The sequence below is a fragment of the Schistocerca serialis genome, chromosome 6 (genome assembly GCF_023864345.2).
Source record: "Schistocerca serialis cubense isolate TAMUIC-IGC-003099 chromosome 6, iqSchSeri2.2, whole genome shotgun sequence".
Lineage (NCBI taxonomy): Eukaryota > Metazoa > Arthropoda > Insecta > Orthoptera > Acrididae > Schistocerca > Schistocerca serialis.
Genome location: NC_064643.1, coordinates 332,442,298 through 332,465,895, shown reverse-complemented (window position 1 = coordinate 332,465,895; position 23,598 = coordinate 332,442,298). Strand labels below are relative to the sequence as shown.

At 38.9% G+C, this 23,598-nt stretch overlaps 1 protein-coding gene across 1 annotated transcript in view; it reads left to right on the top strand.

The window, feature by feature from the left end:
* Positions 1–23,598, top strand: part of LOC126484856 (short stature homeobox protein-like) — a 126,902-nt gene that overhangs the window by 54,799 nt on the left and 48,505 nt on the right. Inside the window, exon 4 of the mRNA XM_050108452.1 lies at positions 9,377–9,434. Coding sequence (XP_049964409.1) covers positions 9,377–9,434 — 58 coding nt within the window. The remainder of the gene's footprint in view (positions 1–9,376; positions 9,435–23,598) is intronic.

Below are 23,598 nucleotides of genomic sequence, written 5' to 3'. Positions count from 1 at the left end.
TAACGCTTGGATGGTGGCAGATGACGTCGTGAAAGACATCCGAACAAAAGGAAAATTACTGAATGAATCTACCACAACCAACCATCGAGCATTCCAGAATGGACCAGCAAAATCGATGTGTAAGCGTTGCCAAGGGGAAGTGGCTTTTGGCCATGCAAAGAATTTCCGCGGTGGGGCTGATTGTTGTTCGGCACACACCATGCAAGAAGAGCACATATTCGTAATCGCGGCATCGATTCCAAACCAAGTACAGTGCTGACGAGCAAGTTGTTTCGTTCTCACTATACCCCAATGTCCTTGGTGGAGAAACTGTAAGACAGAGGACTGTAACGAACGTGGGACCACGACCCTGGACTGATCATTATCAGAACGCAACAGCAAAACACCACGTCGTACAAAAAGTCTCTTCTTGTGAGCAAAAAATCGGCAAACCAACGGATCCCGATCCGTGACTTTGACAAGGGCCATTGCGTAGCAACAAAACGCAGAACAGTAGCAAGGACAGGGTTGGCAGCTGTGGCTATAGCTACACGACGAAAATCAATCGGAAATGATTCGACCACGTCATCGGTTTCCGAATCAATGAACATGCAAGCAAGTTCGGAGGAATCGAATGCTCTATCCTCAGCAACAGGCAAACGGGACAACGCATCGGCGTTTCCGTGCTTAGCAGTGGACCGATACAAGATATCGTAGCGGTACTGCGAGAGGAAAATAGACCAGCGAATGAATTTTTGTGCTGTACGTGGAGGTACAGGCTTGTTCGGATGAAAAAGCGATGTCAAAGGTTTGTGGTCTGTGATGATGATAAAGTGACGACCATAGGAGAAATCATGAAACTTAGTAACACCAAATACGAGAGCCAATGCTTCTTTCTCGATCTGTGAATAATTGCTTTGCGCAGACGAGAGCAATTTGGACGCAAAAGCAATAGACCGATCGTGCGATCCATCTTTGTGCGCAGGCACAGCACCGATCCCGAAATCCGATGCATCCACCGTCAACAAAAGGGGTTTCTGGGGATCGAATGGCGTAAGGCAAGTATTGGAAAGCAACGCCGATTTCGACTGGCGAAAGGCGCGTTCGCATTCCGTCGTCCAGACGAACAGAACACCTTTACGGCGTAAGCGATGAAGCGGAGCTGAAATGGAAGAGGCGTGTGGGATATATTTATGATAATAGTTGATTTTTCCCAGCACACTCTGTAGCTGCTTCAAATTCTGCGGCGAAGGCAAGTCTTGTATGGCATGGAGGTGCTCGGGACTGGGATGTATGCCTTGGGCATTGAGTACATGTCCCAGGTGGGGCAAGTCGCGAGCAAAAAACATGCATTTGTCCTTCCGCAATCGAAGACCATTTTGTCGCAAGACCTGAAATAATGTTCTGGGATTAGCTAAATGTTCTTCTTCCGTCTTTCTGGAGATCACAATATCGTCCAGATAGTTTGCTGCAGTAGGGACCGACGCACAAACAGTTTGTAGATATTGCTGAAACAATGCAGGGGCGGATGCACACCGAATGGCAGTCGTTTGAATCGATACAAACCAAGATGCGTGTTAACCATCAAAACGCGCTGGGATTCTTCGTCCACTGGTATTTGCAAGTACGCATCTGCTAGGTCCAACTTCGAAAAATATGTACCCGGGCACAGTTTGTCAAAAAGATCTTCTGGGCGGGGTAAAGGAAAAGTTGCAATCACTAGTTGTGGATTCACTCTTGCCTTGAAGTCCACACAAAGTCTCAATTTTCCGGAAGGTTTTGGCAAAATTACTAAGGGTGATGCCCAGAGAGAAGCCTGGACACGTTCAATGACACCTTGCGATTCCAAATCGTGTAATGTTTTTGCGACCTCATCACGCAATGCGCAGGGAACATTGCGCGCTCTAAAAAATTTCGGTTGCGCGTTTACTTTTAGTTCCAAATATGCTTTATAGTTCTTAGCGCAACCAAGGCCTAGTGCAAAAAGTCTGCAAATTCTTCACATAGACGAGAAACACTGTCTGGAGGCACAGTCTGATTCACTGATAGGACCTGTTTTACTATAGACAAGTTAAACAACTGAAATAAATCTAAACCAAACAAGTTCACTGCAGAAGAAGAACGAAGGACATAAAATGACACAAGTTTTGTGGGTCCATTGTATGTTGCAAGAAGGCTGCACTGTCCTAGCACAGGGATAACTTGACCGGAATAACTAGTTAACCTAACATTTGCGGCACGCAACGGAGGTGTGCCCAGCTGTTTGTACGTGTCTTGATTGATCAGTGAAACTGCAGCTCCGGTATCGAGCTGGAATGGTATGACTTTGCCGTTAATGTCCAAATCTACAAAAAGTTTATTGTCCTGCTGACGACAAGAGCGACCGTCTTGTGCAACGTGAACTGACACTGGTACATTATCACTTGCGACTTGATGGGATCTCCGGCGATGTCGACGCACACTATTTGTGGGATGAACACAGTCACTGTTAGAGAGAGTGGCACTGGGCGGAGTGGAATGAACTACATGAATTTCCATGGGTGAAGTTTCATGAGCCTGAGTAGCCTTGGTTCGAATTCAGCGCGAAGCGAAGGGCCTGGAATGGTTGTGAGATACCGATCTGAGCTTTTTCTGACAAACACTCTGAACATGTCCTTTTTTATTACAGAAAAAGCAAATAGCCTGGCGTGATGGGCAATTCTCACGTGAATGTCTAGTAGTACACCGCGGGTATGATTTTAGCACTGCATTTCCTTGCCTGCGCGGCATACGTGGCTGAGAGCCTGGCGGCAGTGGCGCGGCCGGGCGCGAGGACTGTTTACTGTTCCGTGCAGCTCTCCCAGCGGGCCGGTTAACCTGACACACGGCTGGTGAAGGTTCAAATGATTCCTGAGCAAAGTCAAGTGTGTCCTACCGATCCAAGATGTCCATCACTTGTTGAAGGGAGGGATTGACTAGTTTCAAAATCTGTTCCCTTATATGAACATCAGAAACGTTCTGTGCAATTGCATCACATACCATAGTATCTGAATAAGGGAGTCCACATTGACACTCAAAAGCACAATCCCTAGTAAGGCCTTGCAAGGTGGTAACGCACTCCTGATTAGTCTGACCTGCCGTATGTTTTGTACGAAAGAAGCAATACCTTTTCGCAACTGCATTGACTGATTCTTTGAAATATGCATCTAATGCAGACAAAATTTCGTCGTAGGACAGAGTTGCTATGTCGCGTCGGGGAAATAATTTGACTATCACACGGTACGTGGTCACCCCAACCGATGATAACAAATAAGGCTGCCGCTCATTACTTTGAATTCTGTAGGCGGCGAGATGGAATTTGAATTGGTGTGACCACTCCGTCCAGCTTTCCAGTGCAGCATCAAAAGGTCGAAACGTTGGAGCAACAGTGTGTTGTGGCTGCATATGCGGTGGAGCAGCGGCTGCCGCATCGTTTTGCACTTCATGTTGACCCTGGACGAGCTGTCCAAGGGCATCCAGTAAGGCCTGCGTCTGCTGATTCTGTAAGCGATAAAATTCGGACAGTACATCTGGAGATGGTGGCGAAGCCATTACACCAGTAAATCAGAGCAGTATACTTAAGAACGCGGTATTGCCTCATCGCCAATATTGTGGTTGGCAGGAGAGCCAACACCGGGTTACTAGAGGAAGCCGAAAGGCACGTGTTTTAGCTCACGCAGGCTGGCATGAGGTCTGAAACAGGACAAGGAAATAAGAATTCAGAAAAACGGATGTAGCTGGTGGAATACTTAACTTTAATCCATTAATGGTGAACGTCGCTCTTGACTGTACATTATTCTCAGTATCAATAGTAACTGGTAATGGCGCGTTGCTAGGTCATAGCAAATGACGTAGCTGAAGGCTATGCTAACTATCGTCTCGGCAAATGACAGCATATTTTGTCAGTGAACTATCGCTAGCAAAGTCGGTTGTACAACTGGGGCGAGTGCTAGGAAGTCTCTCTAGACCTGCCGTGTGGCGGTGCTCGGTCTGCAATCACTGATAGTGGCGACACGCGGGTCCGACGTATACTAACGGACTGCGGCCAATTTAAAGGCTACCAACTAGCAAGTATGGTGTCTGGCGGCGACACCACACTTTAAGTTTCACATTGGAGCTAAAATAAGACTCCACAAATCAAAAGGTATATTTGAAATGGGATATACAACCATCTGGTAAAAATAAATATTTGAAGAAACTGATGTAGTAGTTTGCAATCTAATGACACACAAGTTGAAATATGTAGAACTTAATTTTTATGAATATGAATACAGAAAACAAACTATCCATATTTATGTAACACTGAAGAAGTTACAATAGAGGTAAATAAGAAAGTATATTTTAAATGGTTAGGATTTAATAAATGTCAGAATAATTTAAAAATATAGATAATGTAATTGTTTATGGTATAATTTAATTTTGTAAATGCTTACTTGCATCTTCTGAAACCTGCTTTTTAAATTAAAATAATTTCTTTAAAAATAGTATTTCTATTCAATAGTTCTTTTATTCTATTGTATATGTTAACTGATTTGGATTATATTTAACTCTTAATACTTCATCACAATTTGGAGGTCTGTCTTCAACTAATTTGTGTTTATAACTTTCTTCTAAGACATAATTACAATCTCACAGAAATCATATGGAATTTCTTCATAAAATAATCATACCAAACATATTCCTCAACTTTCAATTTGCAATTGGTAGCTCAGCATTTATCAGTAATTTTTAAGGTTACAACTACATTTACCTTTATGATAAAAGTTAACATTTAACTTTTTTTAAATTTTGCATCTTATTTAGATTTTTCTTTTCTAAATTTGTTTTCCAATCCAATGTAATAAAGTCAAATTTGTCATTCCAAAATTTACAGAACATTTCTTTCATTTTATCAAACTTAAAAGCTCCACCTTCAAATTCATCATAAATATTACTTATATTAGGTATCATCTTTTCAAAACATTTTTAAGAAATTATGATTTTCCATCACTAGTTGTGTAGGAACTTTCTAAAACATTTGAGCTAAATAAAATCAGACTCTTCACTTCTGTCTTTCTCTAGAAAATATTCTCTTGTTACAACCTCATTTATGAGAGTAACATCATCAAGTAAAACTTTTGAATTATTGTTGCACTTATCTAGACTTAGATCATCATCATTATCATTGTTTTCCGCTAAAATAATTATATTAGTATCGATTTTGTCTCCTGTGTTATTACATGATATTTATGTTAATCCAAGCTAATAAAAATAACTGTTATCATCTTTTTAACTGACGTGCTGCTAAAATATGGTGACAATCATTAGAGCTGTTTTTCCACATCTATGCAGACTTGTATAAATATTATAATTTTTCACATTGGTAGTTTGTTTTCTTACCTTTTAGTCATATCTTTGAACCCCAATCAGATTTACTCATTTAGTAATATCAACTTCTTTTACTTCATAAATGAGTAGATTATTCCTTTTTAATGATAAGAGCTCAATTTTCAGACAACAACTGACTACTTCTTTAAGAGATGAGTTTACACAAGCTCCATAAGTTGAATATAAAGCTACATTTATCAATTCAAGCGTTACATCCAAATATAATAAATTATGCTGCACTAGAGATACTTTTACTATTCATAAAGGTCAATAAGAATCAAAATTTTTCAAAAACTTGTTTGTACAAAGAAACTTATCAGATTAAGTTTCAAATAGAGTTGTTACTGAGAGAGATGTTAAAATGTATCTGGAGGTAAAATAATAGTATTGGAAATCTTTTAGGATTGCAGAAATGAAAGGCTGTTTCTAATCATATTCTTGCAATTATTACTTTTGCATTAATTAATGTCAGTTTTCATTTAGCTGTTTCTGTGTTCATTAACATTGGGGATCTCTTCACTGATAAATGAATGCCAGTGCTTGTTTTAAGCCTAATACAGAGTTTGATGTGTATCTTGTTTTGAAACCAAATCGTTATTTGTTTGTACTGATTCGTAATAAAGTTCAGCACCTAACAATAACTGTAAGTGATGAGAATGGTGAACTAACGATTTTAATTTTTCGAGATGGAATGAAGTGATTTCTTGTCCTATATAAACGAAAAAGTTGAAAACCATCAGTTTCAATCATTTCCATTACTTTTTACCTAGATGTCAAGCAGTGTAGTTTTCTCTTGAGAGGTCAGATATTAATGATGCTAGTGTAGACACAAAAGATTGTTGGAGCAAAACGAAAAATTATAGTGAAAAGCATGGAGTATGAATTTCGAATTGTTAGATATATTTCTGTATATGATATTGAATTAGTTAAAAATAATCTTCAGAATAATAAAATACCAATCTCATTTTAAGAGCTACAGACTAAAGAGTTTGCCAGATTACACGGTAAAAGTAATTTCGAATTATATATCACAAATCAGTATATATCGATGGAATTTGATACGCTTCCTTTCATTTCTGTAGTATTTCAGACGGATAGAGAGAATAACACTCATTATTACTTCTCCCATCTTAAAGTTTATCTAAACTCCATTAAGAGATGTGGAATTTGAATGCAACACATACATTTCTGAAAGCCTTCGACTATTACTATAGTTTAAAATAATTATTCATTTGAAAGAAGATGTTTTTGCGAATCTTTATAATTTTATTGCAAATTATTCTTTGTATGCTATGAGTTGCAGCAGGAATGTCTTAGCAACTCAAAAAACAGCTATGAAACTGTGTTCTGTATTTGGTAGTAAGACACCTGAAAATACTTTAGGTTATATAGCAATAGTCTTGGAAAGGATGAAAAAATCAGCTGACAAGTTGTGCAACACAAGTTTATTAGAACACTACATTTAGGTAATTTTAAAATTATCTTCTTTAGAAAGAGAGTGTTACACCTAGAAATAGAAAAACAGAAATAGTAAATACTAGAAGCTTAGCATAAACACTTCCAAGTTACATATTGTGTTGGAAAGGTACATTGGAATAAAGACATCTGACTCTTGTCAAATATAATTTCACTTCAAAAACAATAAAATGACAAGTCATGATTATCAGATAACATCAGTGTCAACTTCACATATGAAACTTGTCAACTGACTAACATACTAGGCTCTTAAGTTTACTAGCACTCTGAATAGAGGGAACCACATGTTTAATGCAGAAGAAATTATTTATAATTATTTTAAAAACCCTTGTCTTAAAACTCATGATAACAGAAAAATTCTATAAGAACAACAAATCATTAGTGCAATTACAGGTACAATGCATGAATCTTTCCTCTCTAGAAACACAGGCTGTTGATTCATTTAGATGAAAGAAGAAGCTAAAAAATTTTTTAAATCTAATTACAACTGTGACAAAATAAAATAAAACATGATATCTTAAAATAGTTGTGCATATTGGAGTTTTCTTTCAGTATGACATCTGGACTATAATCTAAACTATCTAGTGCTGGATAAGTGACATAAGAAGCTGTGTATGTGAAGTAAATGATATCCTCAACACAGTACATGCAGCCAGTAAATACCCAGAAAGTGGCCATGAGTAAGGGCGTAAAGCCTATAATTTTCTATAGTCATGCACTACTCTTTTGGCAGTTACTGATTATTTGTAGTTAATCATGCACAGTTTTTGTCAATTGATTTTATGTAAGCCACTCAGTGTACTTATTTGTGCATTTCTGGCACGTTACACACATGGTGCCCTCTGTACAGAATTGCCTTATCTTAAGAGCCTAGTATGTATGCCAGTTGACAAGCTTGTGAAGTTCACAAGACATCACACTCTCCTCCTGAAGAAGATAATTTTATAATTAACGAAACCTAGGTCAAAGATTCTAATAAACCTGTGTTACATAACTAGTTTGCTGATTTTTTTCGTCATTTTCAAGACTTTCACTTTACACTTGCTATTTACAGCCATATACAAGATTTTATATAGCGATGTATGGGGAGCAAAACTTGTCTTATTAGTCAGAACATACATTTTCACAGAAAACGTCCAAGATGTGTCTTAATGCGTTCGTTATGTATGTAAATTTATCAGCTACTTGCAAAGTAGAATAAGATACTTGAGTTTCCTGAACTATCAAAGTTTAGGATCAATAAAAAACATGACGCTTCTGATTCTGAAATTGTTGATACAAATATGGTAAGAATATTAATAGTATTTTAAATAATAGATACAGAAGTAGTTTACTTGGCAGAAATGTGAAAAATTATAAAAATGCACTGTCAGTGCTAAATGATAAACCTGTTTTTAGAAGATACAGAGGTTAGAAGGATACGGAGAACGAAATACTAATGTATGAAACTAAATTTTCTTAACATATTCATCCTATAAATATAGTATATTTTCTATATTGATATATTTAGTGCATTTTTGTATACTTTGTATATTCATACATTAGATATTTTTGTGATTATATTGTACATTATACTTTAAATGTAGTGTGAGACTACTGAAATGTAGTGTGAGATTACTAACATGAAAAGGTGGCTAAATTTTCGATTTGTTAAAAAAAGGACTTACAATAAAAATGAAATAGGCTTAGGAGCACACTTGTCAGTGTAGCAATGTGAAACACTAAAGTGGCCTCATTGCCTCAGTTTACATCTGCTGGTAAGTGACAGAAAGACTGAACATAAACCTTTGTCTTTGATACTTGTCCACTCAGCCACCAACTGACAAATGCAAGGACCATACTGTTGCTTTTTTCCATATATCATCATTCATTTGTTACACCTATGCACTGTTTCTCATCGTGAGATAATTGGTCCAATGATTAAGTCATTCGACCACATTAAAATCCCTGTAATGCCTTATTAAGTAGTCTTCTATGATTTCCCTTAAGGTAACTGACTCGAATGCTAGTATGGATCCTTTGCAAAGGACATTGCACATTTACTTTGCCATCCGTATAGTTTCCGAGCTTATTCTCCATTCCAAATGATCTAATGACCTTTTATTGATGTGACGAAAAATCCTAATTTCCAATTTTCTATTTTCCTTTGATTGATGCATGGCCCTGTTGATCCTGTACCTCTACAGCGAAATGGCTGTTGGTAGAGGTAGGGTGTCGCGACAGTTTCCCATGCAAGCATGTTTGCCATCATTTCCGATTTCATTTATCTAAACTCCCACATTCACTGGTATCCAGCACAATCACGTCCTGTCATGAACATCAATTAAATTGAACAAGGAAAACGTGTAATAATCTGAAACTGGAACTGATAACTTGTATTACTTTTAGTCACATTCACGTACCAAACACGTTGTGATGCGTTTTTTCTGTTGTTCAAATAATGTCTCTCACAGTGTCACAATGTAAGGTAGGAATGTTCATTCCTAGATGTGGAGGATATATGTCTGTTTTTGAATGTCCCTTTGGTATTTTGCAGGTGTGGTTCCAGAACAGGCGTGCAAAGTGTCGCAAGCACGAAAGCCAAATGCAGAAAGGTAAGCCAAATAAATATCCACTGGTATGTGGATGCCTATTGTCATATCTATTACGCAAGATGTTTCAGAATAAATCTTTCAGTTTGCAGTGGAGTGTGTGCTGATTTGTAACTTAAACCTTTAGAGTCAGTAACACTGACGGTAGTGTACTGTAAATGGAGCACTTTGACAGGTGGAACCAATGATAGGAAATGCAATTAAGATATTGTATTGATTTCATTAGTATGTGAATTACAGGTAAGTGCTGTGCTAGAGTCAGAGCGCTCTCAGGCACCCTGTCACCAGGGAGAATGAAATCGATTGCCCTATCGCGTGTGGGGTGTTGTGAGACAGGCTCTAAGTGTGACAGTCAAGGGCATGATAGGAAATGGGGCCAATATGACTACATCTGTTCGCTACTCGACTCATTGGTCACTCCAATTAGTGAGTAACGGACAAATTGGGCAATTCAAACGTCAGCGTTAATATTTGAAAATGAGTATCTTGACTCAGCCAAACCATTGATTACTGTGAGTGTACTGTTGAGGGCAACAGTACGTGATGGCAAGTGTGGCTGTTGCTATTACGGATCATAGACGCTACTTCAACGCTGGACAACTACAACTGGTTAGCAGCTAAACCATCCCATATCCTGAGCTTATACTTTATGAATGTGAAGTTTGTGTTGGTAATCAACGCATTGTTCTAGAACAAAATAAGACTGTAATACTACATTTAAGAAATTGATGTGTTTCACCAAATTTTATGAGACGTTCAAAGTCAATACTACTTATTCTGGAAAATAACTGAAATATTTGCAACAGTCAGCAAAATTCATACGATAGTGTAGGATATATTAGTGTATAATAACACATTCTGAACACTTCCTGGACCAAAAGTACTGAAAACAAAAAGAAATATCTTTCCTTTTTCGAAGACATGCTGATTCTGCTATAAACGGCTTACTTCAAGCAGATCCTGAGAGCTCCTGGGACTTGCAAAAAGGAAAATAAATAATGCGGAGAAAGTACATGGTGTGAAGTATATGCCACAGTCAGGTACAGCGAATATTGATTATTCCCTGAAGTAGAAAAAAATAAAAGTTTGATGTAGCATATATACAGGGTGGTCCACTGATAGTGACCGGGCCAAATATCTCACGAAATAAGCATCAAACGAAAAAACTACAAAGAACGAAACTCGTCTAGCTTGAAGGGGGAAACCAGATGGCGCTATGGTTGGCCCGCTAGATGGCGCTGTCATAGGCCAAACGGATATCAACTGCGTTTTTTTTAAAATAGGAACCCAAATTTTTTATTACATATTCGTGTAGTATGTAAAGAAACATGAATGTTTTAGTTGGACCACTTTTTTCGCATTGTGTTAGATGGCGCTGTAATAGTCACAAACGTATAAGTACGTGGTATCACGTAACATTCTGCCAGTGCGGACGGTATTTGCTTCGTGATACATTAACCATATTAAAATGGACCGTTTACCAATTGCGGAAAAGGTCGATATCGTGTTGATGTATGCCTATTATGATCAAAATGCCCAACGGGCGTGTGCTATGTATACTGCCCGGTATCGTGGACGACATCATCCAAGTGTTCGGACCGTTCGTCGGATAGTTACGTCATTTAAGTAAACAGGAAGTGCTCAGCCACATGTGAAACGTCAGCCACGACCTGCAACAAATGATGATGCCCCAGTAGGTGTTTTAGCTGCTGTCGCGGCTAATCCGCACATCAGTAGCAGACAGATTGGGCGAGAATCGGGAATCTCAAAAACGTCGGTTTGAGAATGCTACATCAACATCGATTGCATCCGTACCATATTTCTATGCACCAGGTATTGCATGGTGACGACTTTGAACGTCGTGTACAGTTCTGCAACTGGGCACAAGAGAAATTACGGGACGATGACAGATTTTTTGCACGCGTTCTATTTAGCGACGAAGTGTCATTCATCAACAGCGGTAACGTAAACCGGCATAATGTGCACTATTGGACAACGGAAAATCCACGATGGCTGCGACAAGCGGAACACAGCGACCTTGGCGGGTTAATGTATGGTGCGGCATTATGGGAGGAAGGATAATTGGCCCCCATTTTATCGATGGCAGTCTAAATGGTGCAATGTATGCGGATTTCCTACGTAATGTTCTACCGATGTTACTACAAGATGTTTCACTCCATGACAGAATGGCGATGTGCTTCCAACATGATGGATGACCGACACATAGCTCGCGTGCGGTTGAAGCGGTATTGAATAGCATATTTCATGACAGGTGGATTGGTCGTCGAAACACCATACCATGGCCCGCACGTTCATCAGATCTGACGTCCCCAGATTTATTTGTTGAAGGATATTTGCTACCGTGATCCACCGACAACGCCTGACAACATGCGTCAGTGCATTGTCAATGCATGTGCGAACATAATGGAAGGCGAACTGCTCGGTGTTGAGAGGAATGTCGTTACATGTATTGCCAAATGCATTGAGGTTGACGGACATCACTTTGAGCATTTATTGCATTAATGTGGTACTTACAGGTAATCACGCTGTAACAGCATGCGTTCTCAGAAATGATAAGTTCACAAAGGTACATGTATCAAATTGGAACAACCGAAATAAAACGTTCAAACGTACGTACGTTCTGTATTTTAATTTAAAAAACCTACCTGTTACCAACTGTTCGTCTAAAATTGTGAGCCATATGTTTTTGACTATTACAGCGCCATCTATCACAAAGCGAAAAAAGTGGTCCAACTAAAACATTCATATTTCTTTACGTACTAAACGAATATGTAGTAAAATATGGGTTCCTATTTTAAAAAACGCGGTTGATATCCGTTTGACCTATGACAGCGCCATCTAGCGGGCCAGCCATAGCGCCATCTGGTTTCCCCCTTCAAGCTAGACGAGTTTCGTTCTTTGTAGTTTTTTCGTTTGACGATTATTTCGTGAGATATTTGGCCCGGTCACGATCAATGGACCACCCTGTATACTGCGTAAGGGCTAATGAGGATACCATATAGATCTCCTGCGCGTTATGGGGTGCAGAAAACGGCGCTGCACGTAGGTATCTCTGTTTAGTCGGTTTGGGCGCTGGATTTCCACCACTGGACACTTGAAGTATGGAGGTAGGTCTCTTAGCGTAAAGAATCGTCGTACCTATTGGAATATCTCTGTTCAGAGAATAATGTAGCATGAAAACAAAGATTTTTGAAACGGGCAAGGATTTCTAGAAATTACATGCTATATTCTAAGACAGGAAAATGACGCACCACGAAAGAATTATCCGAATGGGATGGATATCGGTAGATTGATGTACATGTACAGACAAGCAAATGAATAGAATTTCATAAAAACTTGATGATTTATTCACAAAAGAAGCAATTCAATAACGTCTAGGTCCACCCCGGCCCTTATACTATCAATTATGATGCTTGGCACTGATTGATAGATATGTGCCAAATTGTGTCCAATTAGAGAGTTATATCATCAAAATCCCGAGATACCCTCACATTTCAGCGAGATAATGCTCGCCCGCACACTGCGAGAGTTTCTATTGCTTGTCGTATTTGTCAAACCCTACATTGGCCAGTAAAGTTGCCAGATCTCTTCTCAATTGCGAACGTTTGGAGCATTAAAGTTCAGCGCCTTCCAACCAGCTGGAGATTTTGACCATCTACCGCGCCGGTTGGAAAGATTCTGGTGCAATATCCCTCAGGAAGACATCCAACAACTCCATCAGTCAATTCGAAACCGAATAACTGCTTGCATAAGGGTCATAAATCGAGCAAAGCTTTATTGACTTGCTCAGTTTGTGAAGCTCTTTCTCTTAAGGAAATCAATCATCTAATTGTTGCGAAATTATAATCATTCGTCTCAGAGTGCATGTTTAACACAGAATTTTTACAGTTACTTGTGCGAGGGCCCGTCGACGTGGATGGTTTTGCGAGCTAATAGACTTCAGGGAGAATTCCAATCAGCAAAAGGCGCCCATACATACGCTAACCGTACTTGCTGTCAACAAAAAATCCAACTTGGTTCACCAGTCACACGCAGCCTGCAAATCATAGAAGGTCGATTATGGCAACTCAGAACGCCTTTTCCAGTTCATAATGGGTTTGGTACAGCAGCCAATATGTATGATATGAAGAAAGAAGCAATCTTGGTTGCAGACTTAATTTTTTTATTGTTCCCTAATAACGCGTTTCACCTTCATTTAGGCATCCTCGAATAGCTAATATTTGGTAGCGGTTGGTATATGGGATACCGCGCATAAAATATCCCAGCAGGTAAATGTCCCAGGCTTGATCCCGTTTGGTTTGCACTGGACTGCGCTACATGCCGTAATAAGGGCACCGTGCAGTGTTTTTAAAGCATTTACCTGTTGAGATATTTTATACTCGACATCCCATGTACACATCGCTACCAAACATCAGCCAGTCCGAAGACACCTAAATAAAGGTGAAACGCGTCACTGGGAAACAACAAAAAAATTTGACACTGCAACCAAGACTGCTTGTTTCTTCATGTTAACTCCGAAAGGGAAAGACCGTGCTCTAAAATAAATATAACAGACAGACTATTTTCGCGAACGTAGGCGGAAACGACTGAAAGAAAAGGCATTCCGCTCACATTCACACTTACGTAATCTGCACACCTTTGTTCACTGTCTCAGCGCTTAGTAAAATACTGATTACGTCGAGTGCATACTGCGCTTAGTCCATGTGTCACATATCATGTTGTCAAAGTTGTGATAAATTGTTGCTGTCCTAATTCATAAATCAATTACATTACACATTGTATGCCTACTGTAGTATCGCTGTCCGCCTCAGAATCTATACTTGCATCTCTCTAACGTGCAGAGTGTAATTGTTAGTAAGGTGCATGAGGTTTTAATGGTGCTGCATCAGTTTTTGATGTGCCCCATGAGTATTGCCGGACGCGTTGCATACAAAAACACCAACTGTTGTGTTGCCAAAAACGGATAAAATCTTCATAGTAGAAGTTATATGTTTTATATCAGTGTTTGTCAGCAAATGTATTTGTTAATTATTAAGAATAGTCTACTTTCCGCATTCACGTCTCATGTTGTCGATGTAACAATCAGTCGCGTCGCGCTTATTACGGAATCAACAAACATTCAGAGAACATTCTAATTCAGATAGGCTTATAAACTGTGTGTAATGAAAATACTTCTGTTCGTATATTGTGGCACGAGACCAACAGCGAGCTGTGTCACGAAAGTCATGCTTCCACTTGTGAAACTGATCGATCAGTAGCATTGTTACGATGAACTAACGTTAATTCAAGAAACTGTGACAAGTATCAAAATTAAAACTAAATACCCGAATAGTGATGTTCAGATGGTCCAGGTGCTATTAAACGCACAGCAGGGCAATAGGGTGCAATGCATTACATATACCCTGTCTATGAAATGCTGATAACAGCTCACAAATATCATATGACTGATTTGTGGTTTTCATTATGTGCATTTACCGCAGCTTGCAACGAATAAAACAAACAATTACAGGATTGAATTATAGCTGGTGCTTGCAGAATTGAGAACATAAGTGACGAATAGAAACGGTCACAATGCAATCCAGGCACACGGCTATTAAGTATTCCGATCCACGTGCCTGTATCATTAGTTATGTGCGAGAGATCCCTGGGCTTAGGAAATCTTATGCAAGGACTACCATCTGCTTTAATCCCTCAGGCCACTTATATCACATACTCAAATTTGTGGATGAATACTTTTCCAATGCTGTACTTCTCTAAACTTCAATTTCGTGGAAGTTATGGTAGAGTGATGTATTAAACACTGGTGTAAACTAATAATTATTAGATTTGAAGAGTCCAGGGGAAAAACCTGGTAAGTCACAATTCTTATTTTTTTCAGGAGACGAAATTTAAAGTTTCAAGACTCATAAAATTTTAGTTTTTCAAGTTCTGTTCTTCATTTTTGTTTTAGACCTTAATATATCTTTCAGAGAAAGAGTACTGCTTAAATTATACACATCTGAATAGGATTTACAATAATATGATTCAATTTTATTACGAAAGCAGGTCGTACAGAGGAAAAATATGCAAGTCCATAACAGATTGCAGGTAACTACAAGATTTCAAATTCATGTTACAACAAATTATCTCATATAATCATTTAATAATCTTCTATAAAAGGTCCTGTGCTTTTTCGATGATTGATTAATGCAAAAGACGATCAAAATACACTTGCACTTCACTACGGCAAAATCTTTTTAAGTCTTGTAAATCTCTGTATTTCTGAGTAGATATTTTAAGATCGCCTGCAAAAAATCAGAATCCCTTAATTTAAATAACTATATGCCTAATACTAAAAAAATTCTTATTTCAATAAATAAAAAAGACTTTCAAATCATATTGCTATAAAAGAATTACTATACCTTCATATTTAGCTGAGGGTAGGCTGAACTTGCCTTCTTTCAGGCTGGAATCTTGCCCTTTCTTTCCACGAAGAAGTAATGAAGCTTGCTCATATGCTCCATTGTAGCTTCCTCTACGCTGAACCAGTGCTGCAAGGTATCGTGTGCCCTCCAGTTCTCTTATTCACCTGGACTGGAAAGGGAGTTACTTCTTGTGTATTGTATTATCCAGATGCTCTGTCCAGCATTTGATTACCTATCTCTGGTTGCTCCTCAACATCAGTGATGACAAAAGGCGAAGGGTGTGTGCGTGAATTCAGAAAAACCTGACACCAGTCCTTTGGAATTTGACATTCCTGAGTTTAGTCTATCATACCAATATTTTTATCACATTCGAGGTACGAATGACATCTTATGGGGAATGTCATCTTTACATAGTCCAATCGTTTTTCTGTATGGACCAGATGGTGAAGGAATCTGAACACAGTGGCATTCTTGTTCTGCCCTCCGCATGAGTCACAGAAGATCTCCAGATGTCTGACTTCTGGATTTAGAAAATTGTGCACAAAATGATGAAGGAACGATGAAACTTCGTCTGCTCCTTTTTGGCGTGTGCTCTCTGGATACATGTAAAAATAGCTGTCTCCTGTTGCCAAAACATGAACATTGAATAGAAATACAGAAAGCTGTCGTTTATAATAAACTTCATTTGTCTTTATATTTAGACAAGGAAAGTTTTTGCTATAGTCCATCATAATTGCAACCGTTGATGGATTTTTTTGACATTCCATCTTTGCTTTTTTTTCCTGTCATAGAACAATTTTTGTTTTCTGAGATGCAGTTCATGGGCTATTTCATTGGATCGAAGTTCGGAATGAAGCCTTACTTTATTTTCAACAGATGATGTTTAAGTCAGTTCCTTCAAATTTTTCTTCTTGGCTAGATACTCATCGCAGGAGCCACAAATATTAGATCATGGATATCCAAAACTGATATTCAAATCTGAACTGAGTATAGTGCGGTATGTTTCATACGACACGTTCTGATCCTGAAACTTCTCCTTCAACATATGGAACATTTTTTCAATATTCAAAGACTCTGGTAGGTAAATTTTTTCTGACTTCGTCAAACTGTAGTAGCTGTTGCGACCTTTAAAGGATTTAATGTGCCCTCATATTATTGCAAGTGTTTCATCTCTCAAAGCCTGTGGGCAGGATCTGTGTTTGAGTCGGCCGTCGTGTAGAGGTTGGTCTCCAGATTTAAGTTTCTTCAGTAAATTATCTACCTTGCTCTTCTTTATTCCATGTAATGACATGAATGCTTGCTTGCACAGATGTACTTCTTGGACACTTCCATTAATGGAAATACAAACACTGAATTTGTATGATGCATCACGAAACTTTGCTTCCTGCTCTTCTCTTCTAGGACCCCTTCGCCGTACGGAGACCACTGTGATTAAACCACTTAAATACAAGTTTATTGAACTTGATTTTGAAAGTGGTTCATGTTATTAATAATATTTCTTTTATCTTCATCACTGACAATATCAAAACAATTGTTTTTGCACTTACATGGTTCTCCTGTTTCATGTGACTGCAATCTTAAACGTTTGGAGGCTTGTCGCGACCATACTTCTTCCTTTTCTTTGTCAGCTTCTTTGATGACATTCTATAGTTTTCTTCGCAAGTAGATGAGTCACTGTCTTCTTTATTCATTTTACACTGACAGAATACAATGCTAGACCTAACTTCCTTCACAAACTCCACAAAGCTAACAACAATGGTCAACTTATACACGACAATGACTGAGGCAACAATGACGAAACAACGATAACATTAGTGAAAACAAACCTGCGCGGCCTGGGAATCATTAAGTCATAAAATTTTATCGTTGCATTCTCTGGACTTTTCAGGATATTCTCCTGTTTTGCGTGGACTTATAATGTTTTTCGCCTGCACGTGCTTACAAGATATCAGAATATCTTTTGACTCATCAGGTTTTTGACCGTTTCTGTAAAACGAGCTAAAACGACACTGGCTGGTCTATTAAATTATGAAAAACAAAACAAAAATTTTGGAATTTTGGACTTGTCAGGTTTTTCCCCTGAACTTTTCACTTGTTCTGCCTTGAGCAGAACATAGTTCTATCTTTTGTTCTATTTCCCAGACATGTTTCGCTGAAGTTACAGCGTCATCAGTAGGCTTTTATTTTCTTTCTTGTTACAACTTACTGTGGTTTTGCTGTTTTTTATGTTTTAATTGCGCTTGTTTTCTTTCATAGTGTCATTTTTCTGCATCACTGTCACTGTGAAAAACTACACTTTGTAAATTTCATTATCACTGTTAACAAAATACGAAAACACGATCAGCGAAACATGTCTGGGAAATAGAAGAAAAGATAAAATTATATTTTGTTGAAGGCAGACCCAGCCCCCTCCTACCCCCCACCCCCCCCCCCCCACCCCCCACCCAAAGAAAAAAAATCCATTTGTAAGTGAACACGGACAGAAGAGCTTCAATCTCAAGATGTGCGGCATGTTAAAAGTGGTGGCGGCAGTAATTTATGTATGTGGGGACACGGAATGAGATGGTAACAGACTGTGAGACAAGAACAGATTTGGAAGAGATCAGACTTGAACTGACCAGTACAGACGAAAAGTAAACAGTGTCAAAAGCCGAGGATATTAGGTGTCACATGCCACAGATAAGAGAAGGCCATTATTAGGGTTTTCCCCGAGTCTGAAAAAGGAGGAAAACCGCGGAACCAGGCTTGCTTTGGGAATTTAGATTGCAATGACGGAATCAGTGAAGCAACGAAATATGGTGAAATGTTATTGCTGTATTCACCAAATACTCTTGGTGTCAACACAAATGCAAACCACCGAAAGTAGTTTCTGTTATTGAAAAGGCTTGCTTGCACGCAGCAACTATGCAGCCTCGTCATGGGGCCAAATAGATTTAGGTACATTACGCCAAAATTCACAGCACCATAGATTAGCATCAATTAACAATAAATAAATTATACATGACTGGCAATGCAGTTTGAAGTTCATTTGCACTGATCAATCTTTGAACACTGATTAATCCAATACGAATCGAATGAGTTACGACTAAAATAACTGTCCAGATGGGCTCCCCTTGGCGGTGACTGTAGATAACTGAAACCGTCTTGAGGCACGGTGTTGACGATCTCGAACTGTTGATACACTCTGTCTTGGCAGAAGGTTTTCCACTTCGGAAATATTTGCATGACGTAAGGCAGGAGCATGACATAGTCCGTATTTCGAGCGCCCTCTATGACGTCAGATCGTAACTATGTTGTGCTACACTGGAGGCTGGCCTCACCGTGTGCGACCCTTTCTATATCGCTGTATCTCGTATCTCTGAAGGACACAGCATTGAGTACATATATCTATGAGCTGAGCATAGATTACTGCGCATGTTCTCAACATCAAACCGGACCAGTCACGTGATTTTGTGAAGACGCTGCTTGTCTACAACTTGTGGTAATGGGGAAACTTGAATATTACACGTGTTCGTCTTGTGTTATATAAGTTTCCGCACGTTTGAGTTTTAGGAACAGGTATGATGCAGTACTTTCGTTGCTACAGATGCAAAGATAAGTGTGTGGAAGGAGGACCAATCACTTTTCTTACATATGTACAATAAATGTATAATTTTGAATGTCATGAGGCACTTTGTAAGTTGAAAAATATCGAGATACGATATTATAGAATCTTGTATTGTAGAGATAATTTCTGTGATTTTATGGCCAAGTGTTTACGAAACAAGCGATAGATAAATTTAGAAGACTGTGTGAGAATATTGCTAGTCAGTGTATACATATCGGTGCTATGTTCACATGAAAGTCTGATTAATTTCCTCCAATTTATGCAGGTTCTCGAACTCTTGTATGTAGTTAAGTATTTCCGCGTGAGCACGTTTCCTATACGGTGTAATAGTAACGTAATTAATTAGAACAGAATCGAGAATATGAAACAGCGCAATAGAGAAACGTATAAAAATATTGTTGGCTGTCATTTCTTTTGTTTCTGCAAAATTCGAGGATTGATGTATTTTTTATTTTTGTGCGTAATGTATGATTTTACTTTTCTGGTGAGATGGCGAAAAAATGTCATAGATATTTTACTTGTTTATAGTATAGTATAGAAGTATAAATAAAGAAAAACTGAAAATAATAATGGAAAAGCAGATGGTGCAAATCGCTTACCGTGTTTACTGTCAGAACTTCATAGCTCCAGATGCGTTGTTTTTTTCGTGACACTTCGGTTTGTCTACAGGGCATTGTAACGTAATTAATTAGAACAAAGCTTCGACAACATGAATAAGTGCAATGGGAAACGTAAAAAATATAACTGGTTGTCATTTCTTATCCCGTTACCGAAAAAACGTAAATAAGGGGGAATTTTAGCTGCGGCGAAAAAGCACAATACCATTGCTCTCCAAATCTTTAAGCCAATTTCACTTCATGGTAACAAAGTTTTAAGATGTCTGTAAAACACACATGCGAAGTTTCACTCTGCTTCTGAAGTTGACCCATCCATAGCAGCGAATAACTCTCGAAATACGCTAAGCGTTGTCCGGCCTAAAATGCTCCGTCCCAAAATCGTGCGAGGTGAGCTGCAGCAGATGTTGCTGACAGAATTCTCGTTCTGCGCGTCCGAAAGCTCACTCCACAGATATTTATACTCCATGGGACACAGCAGTTGTATTCATGAAATTCTGAGCTAAGCTTTAAGAAGGTCACATACAATTCCCGGGTACAGGGTGTTCCAGGAGGAACGGTCAATATTCAGGGTTGCGATAGAAATGACCATTCGAAGCAAAAAAAGTCTAAAATGCATACGTTTGAAGAGATTTGTTTCACATTATCGAAGATAAAGATTTGCTCATAGCTCTTAAATTATGCGTTTTAGAGCCCATGTTTGCTAGAAATTTTTGTCCCACGCGAGTGTTCCTGTCATAGCCCTAAATATTGACCATTCCTTCTGAGACACCCTGTACACCAAAATGATCGTAAAAATAATAGGAATTCACTACCGCTAAACCTACTCATTAGCATTGCTCTTATAAAAGTTACTTTGTTTCTGCAACTAAACGTCTCAGACCAATAGTCATTGCACAACTCAAGTTACAACCTGGTTAATTAATACTGAATATGCAAATCGTGCCAGATCTTTGAATCCTCCATAGCTGCACAGTATATGAACGAACACGTGAAAACTACAATCGTTTACTTTCCATTTAATATGTAACATTTGCAGTTTTATGTTAGATTGTTGATAATTTGAGTAATGACTCATGTTAACGATTAACAAGAATACAAATCTCATTTCATGAGACGTGTGTGGAAAAAGTTAATAAGCAGCTTGTCTCTTCTTTGACGCTACATTTTTAGAATTTTTGCAATAAATCTGTCCACAATTCACTGTAAAATTTGTTGGCACCACCATGAAAACACTTCAAATGAATACGCTAATCTTAATGTGGCATTTGTATTTTAACATCTTTCCGCATGTTTATTGATGAACGCGTATGGGTTTTGTAAGAGTCTTTAAATCTGAATGATGGCCCATTTTATAAAATTGGTGGTTTGCATGGAAGAGTCGGGGAAACCAGAGAGTATAAAGGACGCGGAAGCTGAGCCTTCGGGCTCTTGCATGTTTGATCATCAGTTCAGGAAGAACCTGTGTCAGTCTGCAGTGTGGATATGCAAGTGATCGATTGTGGGTGGGGAGTCTGCCACACATGTGAAATACTTTAACTTTTTTTTGGAGTTAGTGTAATTTCGAAGAGTCGGTTGCGCATGTGAAATACTTTAACTTTTGAAAGCGCAATTTTGATGGTTTCGGTGTTCGAATCTGACAATGATTTATGGTGATCATTCTTTTAAAATGATTTTATTCATATTATTTCGCAGCTGTGCCATACTTAGATGTCAGACCGTAAGATAACCTGAATATTTTGAATTTGAACTGGGCTAGCCGCAGTGTATGAATGACAGCAGCATGTGACCCAATCTTAAGATGAACAGTGAGCTAACATTATTACTTTGTGTCGTACAGTTGTTTAATCTCCCAGTATTACATTTATTTATTTAAACTAAAAGAGAGGGGAAGAAGCTTCCACAGAAGGTCACCTCGAGTGGTAAATCACCGTACTTGTTGATGCACGCCATTAGCAGTCTTCACTGAAAAACGCGTGATACGATGCATCCCAACAATGCAGGCGATGAAGGTATTCCGATGTGGGGGATTCTTATACGGGGTGGAAAGGGGTCCCCGGCCTATCTACCATCGTCTGTCATCGCCAATGTTACAGTACAGGTCCCTGCTTTCCAACAATGTGCACCCGTTAATTTGCACGCATGGCTCGTAAGCAACCTGTGCTTTCAGCAAGGCTATCTGTCAGTCTGTAGCTCCGAAACTGAGTTAGTTCCACACCACCGATTTTAGGATACTTGTAAGCGCCACCAACCTCTCATCCAGGGTTACCTGGCCTCAGTCCTACAGACATATCTCGGACGCCAAAGAGCGCACACTGGAATCAACTACATACTATCTCATTTCACGAGATGTATGTGAAAAAAGTTAACAAGCTGCTTGTCACTTCTTGGAAACTACATTTTCAGAATTTTTGCAATAAATCTGTCCACAGTTCACAACTCTCTTCTAGCGGTTGCTACAGGAATTTGATGAACATCCAAATAATGCTCTCACACGTATTAAACGGACCCGTGATTAAACGTACGGCTCTTAGCTTCAATTGCGCACATGTCCATATGCTATTGCAGCCCATTCATTTTTTTAAGATAGAAGAATAATATATTTATGTACATTTAACCATCTAATGTAATGACAGAACTGTGCACATGTCGTTGGCTTATGCAGTCCATTCACACTTTTTTAAAAAACCATATAATAATTGAATTGTGATCTAGAGTGATTAATAACCAAGCTACAGCTACAGCATCTTTCAGTTATTTTTGTATCCAATGTAAGCAAGCATATCTCCAACATGCATAACATCTTCGAAGTGACAGGGTAAACACAACGTACAGCGGAGAGGACACACAACAAGTAGAAGTATGCAGATAGAATGAGATTTTCACAGCGGAGTGTGCGCTGATATGAAACTTCCTGGCAGATTAAAACTATGTGCCGGACCGAGACTCGAACTCGGGACCTTCCCCTTTCGCGGGCAACGGTAGAGCGCTTGCCCGCGAAAGGCAAAGGTCCCGAGTTCGACTCTCTGTCCGGCAAACAGCTTTAACCTGAAAGGAAGTTTCAGCAGGCAGACAATTTACGATTATAGTAATCCTGTACATACTATTTTCTCTTACAAATCCGTATTTTTCAACTTTAAAATTATCTTTTCAAAAAACTTTGTATCGTCAGCAAAATACGTACAATAACCTACACTGCCCTTGGTCTGCTGCTGTGAAAGGCGTTTGCGCTCTTCACGAACACCATCTATGTAAATAAACAATTCTCCACCTGAAGATAATGGTGTGAACCACTGAGACGCGTAGTGGCAAAATAATTAAGTGACCCACGCAGAAAACTGTTTTATTCATATTAATAATTCTTGTTCCGATTTTTCGATTGACAACCTTTCAGCCATTCTCGCCGTGGGTCGCTTGCAAGATTTTTAAATCACTTTACACAATACTGTGGAGCAAACGCGCGTGCGTCAGAGATAACATTTGAGAATGGCTGTAAAGTTGCCAGCCGAATTATCGGAACA